General features: G+C 35.3%; 1 protein-coding gene across 1 annotated transcript; it reads right to left on the reverse strand.

The window, feature by feature from the left end:
- Positions 1–622: 622 nt before the first annotated feature.
- LOC137746177 (putative protein S-acyltransferase 1) lies at positions 623–4,380 on the reverse strand. Its single transcript, XM_068486256.2, has 6 exons — positions 3,976–4,380; positions 3,196–3,375; positions 2,750–3,058; positions 2,342–2,563; positions 1,590–2,240; positions 623–813 (listed from the first exon to the last, which is right to left on the reverse strand). Exons 1-5 carry the CDS (start codon positions 4,084–4,086, stop codon positions 1,659–1,661), a joined length of 1,404 nt encoding a protein of 467 aa, XP_068342357.2. The 5' UTR covers positions 4,087–4,380; the 3' UTR covers positions 623–813; positions 1,590–1,658.
- Positions 4,381–9,317: the final 4,937 nt, after the last annotated feature.

Below are 9,317 nucleotides of genomic sequence, written 5' to 3' on the forward strand. Positions count from 1 at the left end.
GGCTAGTGGTCTTGCCCCATTATTAGATTATAGATTAATCATTTGTATTTTTTCTAAGAGTTATCAATTTCTAAAATTAGTAATTGACTTTTAGAGCACACATTTTGTAACTAACGGAGGTTTGAACATAAACCAAATGTAAAGGCGACATTGATGTGTGGTAATTAACTTTAAAGATGACATATATTAATCGTCTTCAATTTCAATCATCAAAATGACAAAGGGTCTCAATTTTAAGGACCATTAAAGTTGTGAAACCATATGCCAATATTCTTTGTAACTTAGCATGTAGCCTTGTAACAATCGAGATTGGATTCTTTGTAAGGTAGCATGATCATTTTCATTAGTGAAGTCCACTAATCCAGTTAACATGTAAAGCGTGTTTATTGCGTGCCCCATTTTTAATCCCAAAAGGGGAAAAAAAAACAATAAATTACATAGTTCCTAAAAGCTAAAAATAAAATAACTTAACTCTGTGAAACAAATTTCTTTTTAATTTTAATATTTATGTAGCAGCTTCATTATTTTAATTATTTACTGGACTTGTTTGTGCCAGATCACAGTAGTTTTGCAGTTGGAGTACGTATTGAATTAAGTAGGATAAAGTAGGTGTTTGGGCCAGTTTAAACACACAAGAATGTGCTTAAGAATGAATCAATTTCATTTTCTACATTCCATCAATCATATAATTACATCATTGATCTTCAAATTTGACTTCGAGTCTAAGTAATTTAGCATTTTAAGCCCCCCATCAAGTTGAGTCAATATGTTTTTTGGCACACATGCACCGAGAAAAATTTTCTCCAGCAAAACCTGAATAAAAGCAGTAAGACATGGTAAACTCATTTATGTATTAGTATGCATGCATGTATAACATTAATTTCAGACATTCAATAAGGTGGATTTATCTGGACGTGCAAGGGGCGAAACAGCAATTCCCAATTCGTAACTACAATGAATATTAGCAACTTTTTCATTTGAACCTTCTCAGCTCTCCTTCTTCCATATTGTTGCTTAATGACTAGAATCGTTTATTTTCTAGATCTCTTTAAAATCAACTATGCAAAAGATTAACCAATTTCAGAATTGTTTAGTCATCTAATAGGTATCCAATAACTAGATGAACCAAGTTTCTCTTTTAAACACTAAAAGTTTGACAACGTTAATCAGATAATTAAACGGTTTTTTATTTGGTTGATTTTTTGTGAGTTGGTTTAGAAAGTAGTTGGTTCTGGTCATCAAGCAACATAGCAGGATAAGAAGGAGAGTTGAGAAGATAGAACGAGAAGTTGCTAGCATTGAATCATTGTGGTAAATTACATTAAGTTTCCTATGAAACAAACAAACTCACATTAGATTAAACTAAAGGTCACTGATCCAACTTTTAATTACTATGAATAAATTAAGTATCCTAGCTAGCCACAAGATAACACTAAATGCGTGTGTATATGTATGTATATACATACATACATATATATATATATATATAGTAGTCCGATGAGGAATTTTGATATCAGTTAACATATATCTTGATCAACCTTGAATTCTTGATGGAAAATTATACAGAGAAAAAGATCGAGAAACACTACCTTAATTTGTCTGGAAAACAAGCATGCTAGTGATTGATGGATGGATGGAGTCCAATTGCATTGGAACTACTACTGATGAGTAGTCCTCTTTTCATTACCATTAGTAGATGAATTAACTGATCCTAGGTCGGAACTACTCTTCATCCCCCGATGATCATCTAAATTTGTTTTTTCTTCTTGACCGGTATTGTTATTAGGAAACAAAAAAGGTTTGAATCCAGCAGCAGCAGGTCCAACATCACCGTCTTCTGCTGCCGTCTCTTTCTTTAGATTATTATCGTTAAAGCCACCGCCACTCAAATTATTATTGTTCCTTTTCTTCTTCATGTTACCATCATCAATGCCACTGTAGTCCAATTTCTGCAGAATACTTGGAACAATGATATTGCCGCCAGGATCCTTTCCAAACTTATTTCCCTTTTCTATGTCAAATTTCTCTTTGGAGGCGATGAAGCCTCTATTGCTCTCTGAAGCGATGGATGCCATTCCTATGTCGACGTCGTTGATGTCCTTAACCGAAACCCATTCTCTGAAGTTAACCATCGAGGGAGGAATCCTTGAGCAGAACACTTCTTTCAGGTTTCCCGGCAGTCCCTTTGTGTAGGGGTTTTCGTTCTTATCGTAGCGGTATCGGAAATTCTCATATGTTGTCTGTTTAAATCAGAAATTAAACCAAGCAGCTAGCTAGTGGTTAGAATATATACACACAGATTAAGAACTGGGGATCCAAGAACACAAAGAACAAGAAATACCTGGTTTGTGCAAATCAGATAGATATGGAAAACTGTAAGGCCACCAACAAACCAGACTGCTACAAAGCAGTACACTATTAGAATAACTGATACGATGTCACGCGCCATGGCCCTCCATAGATTGCCTCCTTGTCGAACAAGGTTGATCCACGAAAACACAAACACATATATGCACAGCAACGTTGAGGACGAAATAAAACAAATGAAAAACGGATAGTTACGCTGCAAACAACCCAAACAAGTCGAGTTACAACAAAATTAGGTGATATCACTTAGTATAGTTTAGAGTAAAAATAATGTTTTTATTAAAAAAATTAACATTTGATTAGCATGTACACGCACATATGCATGCATGCAGACGAGAGTATAGTAACTAGTAGTGGTGCTAGACACAAGTAGTAGACTTACTAATCCAATACACTGGCCCACCCATGGACAATGGTGATCAAATTTCTGAACACAGTTGTTGCAGATGGAACAATGAGAGGCACGTGGTGGACGATACAGCAAACAAGTGTCACAAAATTTGACCTTCACTGTATGGCCATTGACCATTACATCCTTTATTCGGGGTATTCTCAAACTGGAGGATTTGCTACTGACCCACTCCATTGAAGGGGTAGGACCGTCATATGCCTCGTTTGATTCTGGTGGTCGTGCGTTCCGCGGAATAATACCAGGATCTCTACCGGATGTCAAGTATAGAAAAATGAAATCCTGCATGCATAAGAATATATAATATAAAACCTTCCTTGAACCAATTCAGATTGGGTTAATTTGCTAGATTAATTTCCTTCATTTATAAAATAATCTAGGAGGAATTAACTAAATAAATTAAATTACAATTTACCAACCAAAACAGTGAGGATTATTCCCCCAATTAGTACGGGATAGTCATAGTGTCCATCTTGTCGTCTCATCATTACAAGCATTCTTATGCAGAATGCTAGTGCAGGACATCCAATCAAAAAGCTTGTTAGAAACAGCGATGCAGCGTCATGACCAAACACAATTCTTCCACCGCACAAAAATTTCTGACAACACGTTCAAGTTTTCCACTAGTGTTAGTCCATATATATATATATATAATTATATATGTATATATATGACAATCAAGTGTGAAATTTATTAATGACTTCATTTGTTTATTCTACGTACGTACTTGTACGCAGCTAGGTATGCACAAACTTTTGACATCGATATCCATGAACTACATTGTACAATTAATTTTGAAGTTAGCTTTAGTTGCCTTTATAGTAGTTTGAAAGAACAATATTGCATGAAAAAGAAATGATTGATAATCATTGTACGTGCCTCAGAATAACATATTTATATTCATCCTTGATTAGTACTGCTTTTTGCAGGTCATTAGGAAGACAAAATTATTAATTAATTCCAGTTTATCACCTCGATCATATATAAATTCGTAAAATCATACATCCAAATGGGTAAATAGTTGATGAAATTAATCATAAGAAGAGGCATCAAAAGGGGATCAGTTTGTTACAAAAACCAAACGAATGATTCGGTCTGCATAAACAAGATCTCTCTCTAGCTAACTACAAGGTTCTATCCTATGAGAGCAACAGATTAATTAAAACAAGCACAAGATAAGAGATAATAATCATACGTACATTGTTACCCTGCCACACAAGGTATAGCCTTTCTCTTTCAGGGGGAGGAGGGGCCGCCGCGGCTGTGTCGTCGGAGGGAGCATCCCAGACTTGGTTCTTTCTCCTGCTCATTTCTTGTTTTTTTCTTTTAATTTTAGTTTTGATTTTTTATGGTTTCTTCAACAAATAATCTCCCTTTATTCGCATATATACCCGCATCAAAATGATATCGATAGAACCATTTTTTGATCTGCTGGGTAATAAGCGAATGAAATGAGATTAAAAACACAGCTGGGGTTGCAGGAGGATGCTCTCTTTACATTATCATCTGGGTTAGGCTTGTGGCTTCCTCCCTCTCTCTCTCTCTCTCTCTCTCTCTCTGTTTCCTTTTTATTTATTTATTTATTTGTTTTAATTTGAAAGTTTATGATTTTATTACCTGTTTTGGGTCAAAGCACAGCTGCCTGTGCCGGTGCTCCCCCGTATTCACAATTTTCTCACCCGCACCTGTCTTACAACCCCTCTCCAACAAACTTGCTGGCTTCCCAACCCTACCGCTTTTTTCGCGCCCAAAACCAACATTACTTTTGCGCTTGCACCTACCCTTCATTCATTCAACTGCACCTATGTATATAATATAGGGAAATTAGTCATCATACACTGATTTCAAAGGTGTTTAGCAAAAATAGAAATATAGATGCCAATTATAACGTATTGATAGGATTCTTTAACCATATTGTATTGAGATAAATTTGTTACAATATCAATAATGTTGAAATACTGCATATATTGTATTGAGCTGATGTAGGTATTGTTTATACGATATGTACTATAATGTGAGTATATTGTCTCTATGTTGTATATTTATTCACGATATTGTTTTTTATATGAGAAGCAATTGTGGTTTGCTACGCACCTATCAAGAGGGTTTGGTGCATGCTTAATGTGACTTCAACCAGGGCCGGTCCTAACCCGCTGCAACTGCTCGGGGCCCAAAAAAATGAGGGGTACCCAAAAAAATTGCGTTGGTTCATACATACATACATACATACATACATATGGTTTTGTTTTGCTTAGATACATAATAAATGTTCATAATACATAATAGTATATATGAGTTGCCAGCATGGTTTTGTTTGATTTTTGTTTCCTTTCCCACCCAGGTTCAATTCCTTCTCTCACCACAAAGATGGTAATTTTTGTTTTTTTTTTTTCATTTTTTGTCATGTCTACTTTAAATAACAAAGAAACAGTAATCTATATATATAAAGTGAGAATCCCAGTTTGGTGAAGCATTCAGAAATGCCAACAAAGCCCTCACTTCGTACACAAAAAACAAAAAAAAAAAACTGTCAAAAAAATAGGGTTAAAAACGTAATAATCCCGAATTCTCAATGACATTAATTCACAACCGTTGGATAAGATACTCTGATAGGAGCATATTTATGCTACTTAGTTATGTTGTTTCCTTGCATTTAGTTACTTAATTACTATCTATTTTAGTCTTTTAAGCTATTTTCGTATGTTTTAAGGTCCTAATGGCAAAAGGAGCAAGAAAATGCATTTTGAGGCTATTTGGAGCAGTTTTGGGCATGTATTGGATAGCTTAACTATGGAGCAATGTGGATGGACGAAATTGAAGTCAAGGCGAGCTAGGAAAGGCTACAAATATGAAGAAAGAAGTCCAAATGCAAAGAAGATAAGGAAATAGCAAGAAATGAGGAACCTTATCCAAATTTCCTTATCTTATCCAAACCTCATCCAACCTTATCTTATCTTATCCTATCCTAATCTTTTCCTACCTTAATTCCAACTTCAAAGAGGACTCCTTTTCACATTAAATCACCTAAATATCAAGTTCTAGAAGCCCTATTTTCGTGCATTAAGTTTATGCCACCTGTAACCCTTCTAGAAGTTCTAGAATCTGCCACAAGGACCATTCCTTGTCCTCCTTGGAATCTAATTGAAAGTATCCTTGTTCTTTGGTGATTTGGAGTCCTAATTCCTCTCATTTTCAGCCCAAATTCGTGCCTCCCCTTCACCCTATAAATACTTGATGCCACAACACTCAAAAACCACCACCCTCTACCACAAATTCACACCACACCATCCACCACACCTCAAGAGCCTAAATTCACACAAATCCCCATTGTTGGTAGCAAGGAAGGAAGGAGGAGCCACCTGGAGTGTTTCTAGGTGTATTCTATCTTTGTATTCTATCTTTGTTTTTAATGTTTAAGTTTAGTTATCTTTGTTTTGTGAACATGTGGAACTAACTTCTTTTTAGTTAGAGGTGAATTCGAAGCTATGATTATATGTTTTATATGAATTGATTACGTCCAGTTATTGTTTCTTAAGGCATGAACGTGATTTGCTTATCTAAGTTATTAAAACTTGTTTATGTATGTGGGTTGGGGGTCGACACTTAATTTGCATGCATGGATTTGATGCTAGAGTATAAGGGGGTTTCACGTAAGAGTTATTCACTTATATTCACAAGTAGTGGAGGTTGCTAGTCACAATCGTGTTAAGTAAATCCTTGGTATGAGTCTCATGCGTTTCATAGTGATGAATGCCTTGTCAATGCTTATGATTTTCATAGAACTTAATGACTTTTGACATGTATCTCTATCATGCGTTTCATATAGGGAACTTGAGAAAGATAATTTGGTTTAGATGCGTATTCCATCTAATTCAATGAAATAAGGAAAATCTGATGGTTAGTTGTGCGATGCAACTAACTTGGGGCGTTGTCATTCATAGTCTAAAGGAATAATAACTGGAAATTGGTTCGTATACATATATCATGTGTGGAGAAGGACCCTCTAACTAGCCTTCCACCCATTTATTTTACTTAAATTCGTTTTTCAAAAGTGTTTTCTACAAAGTTTTGGTTTTGAGTCTAAAATTCGTCAAAAACAATCCCCATGTTATTTAGTCTTCATATTTGAGTCAAAACTTGTTTTCCTTGAGTCTTTTGAGTCAAGTCAAGTCCTATTTTCGTCCAAAACATGTTAGGTCTAAAATTGAGTCTTTTTGAGTGTTTGTCGCTGTTTTGAGTGTTTTAAGTTAGTTTAGAGTCTATAGAGTCTAGTTTAGTGTTTTTGAGTCTTAATTGTGTTGATTAGCATCCCTTCTAATCCCCGGCCTAAAACGATCCCTACTTTCATATACTACAATCATAGGGTTTTAATTTGAGTGTTAGAATATTTCACATCATACTCACACTTAAAATTCATTTCCACCCTTTAGATCAATTATTCCACAACTGCTACATCACATCCTATCTGAAGAAACACTCCAAATAGAAAGAGGGAAACCATCTATCGCACATTCAGAGCCGTAGTTGCAGCGGTTGATAGACCGGACATGGAATTGCCATTTATCGCACGTTCTCGATCCCCACAGAGCATACAAAAGGGAAAATTGGATGATTTTCTCAAACTCACTTTTGCCTTCCCTACAAAACCCCCTCCTCCACGCCTTTTCTGTATGATTTCTTCATCTGAAACTGGCAATCTAGAAAATAAACGCTAGGATTCACACAAATTGGTGAGTATTTCCCCCTCTTTATTCAATTTCCGTTTTGTTGTTGTCCCATCATTTGCACACTATTTTTTCAATTTTTCGTTCTGTGGCCTTAGGTACCTTCCATCACTCTCTCTCTCTCTCTCTCTCACACACAAACATTGCATTGATGAAGAATACACACATTCTTTTAGACTAAAAACCCATAAATTCTAACTTTCAAGGACGATCTGGTAAGCATTTTCTCTAATACTCACTCTCATATTTTATGTGCTTTCCTTGGTTTTTTTGGTTTGTTCCAATTTTTAATGGGTTTTGAGTTTATTGTAGGGGAGGAGATCGGAAAATCAAAGACTAAGAAGTAGAGGAGGAGATCGGAAAGGCAAGCAAAAGTAAAAGGTAAAAAATGTGAATTATTTTTTATTATTCTCTTTTCCCAAAAAGCAATTTGTTGATATTTTATAATTATTGTTTGGTTGCTGGGAAAATTGGGTTACTGGCTGGCAAATAAATTTGATTGTTTTGTACTTATTGGGTCCCACCCACATTGACAGAAATGCGCCTTTCATCTGTGGTTTTGGAGTAGATGCAGGAAGTAAATTTAATTACATTGTGTCTACTGAAATTTTTGGAAGTTGATATCTTTTTGTTGTGTTAAATACTTAAAACTATGTCAACATTGTTTGTATTGCATTAACAATGATTTTCTTTTTTGGTGTTTCTACATGTCCATACTTGGTGTGGTACTGTTGTTCATCATCTAAAATCTCGATGCTCATTGAATTATCAAATACTGAGGCTTTCGGCACTGGTTGCAAACTGACAACACTCACTCAGGTAATCAAATTTTGTATTTGTGCGCATTTACATTGATTATATGAAGCTCAAATTTGTTTAAGTTTTGGTAATCTCGTAGTAACAATGACGGAAAGCGATATTGTACTTGGTTATGATTTCGGAAATTAGTTTCGATAGGTTGAACGTGTAAGTCAATTACATTTTGGTGCTAAGAAAATTGGAGATTGTTTACTGCTCTAATTAGGTGCTACATGCTTGGAATTTAGAAGCAAACCAAAACACAGTGGTAATTCTTTTGGAAAATAAATTATATGTACATAGGAAAGTTTTGGCGGATTTCGGTTTATCTAATGTATTAAAGTGTATGGTAGTTTTGTGCTTTAGTGAAGAAAAAAGAATGCTGCCCTTTGATTTTCGTGGTCTTTTACTGGATTTCTTTATGACACTCATTTGTGACCCAAAGTATAAAATTTTGGACTCCATTCCTTTGGTTGCAGAATATGGTTTATGATATTTAGGTAGGGAAAATCCCCAATTGCAGTTCTGATTGTTCACTTTTTCATTTTCTTTGTTCCTTGCAGATTCATGAACAAGATTGGGACTACAAAGTGGAAGCCCTAAAAAATTCTGTTTTGGAATCGGAGCTCTCTCCCTTTACTTTGTTTTGGTTGTAGACCCATTTGTTGAGGCTCGAAGAAAAAGAAAGGGGGGGAAAGTGTATTCTTGCCATAGATTTTCTGTTGGCAGTGAGCATTGAAGAAAAGGGAAGGTGATAACAGCGGAAGAGGTGGCTTTTTGCTTTTGGCCTTTTGTTTTCTTCATTTTGCTGAATGTTGAGACTTGACAAAAGAACTTCTAATGTTCAACCCCAATTCGAGAAGATAATGTGATCAACATTTCAGTTATGAAGAAAACAAAAATTCGTACCTGTTATTATGTCCAAGATCAAACCAATTATGAACAATTGCTGTCCTCTAACAAATAAAATTTTGACCCATGTTTATTTATTCATAATCTTCTTCATAATCTCAAATATC

Source organism: Pyrus communis, chromosome 12 (assembly GCF_041283825.1).
Source record: "Pyrus communis isolate YQ-2024b chromosome 12, ASM4128382v1, whole genome shotgun sequence".
Lineage (NCBI taxonomy): Eukaryota > Viridiplantae > Streptophyta > Magnoliopsida > Rosales > Rosaceae > Pyrus > Pyrus communis.

Bases quoted from the DNA above. Each gene is read 5' to 3' on its own strand.
- LOC137746177 (XM_068486256.2), bottom strand. From the start codon at position 4,086: ATGAGCAGGAGAAAGAACCAAGTCTGGGATGCTCCCTCCGACGACACA. The intron at 3,376-3,975 runs GTACGTATGATT...ACGTGTTGTCAG, and splicing joins TTGTGTGGCAGGGTAACAAT to AAATTTTTGTGCGGTGGAAG. The intron at 2,241-2,341 runs GTATTTCTTGTT...TGATTTAAACAG, and splicing joins ATCTGATTTGCACAAACCAG to ACAACATATGAGAATTTCCG.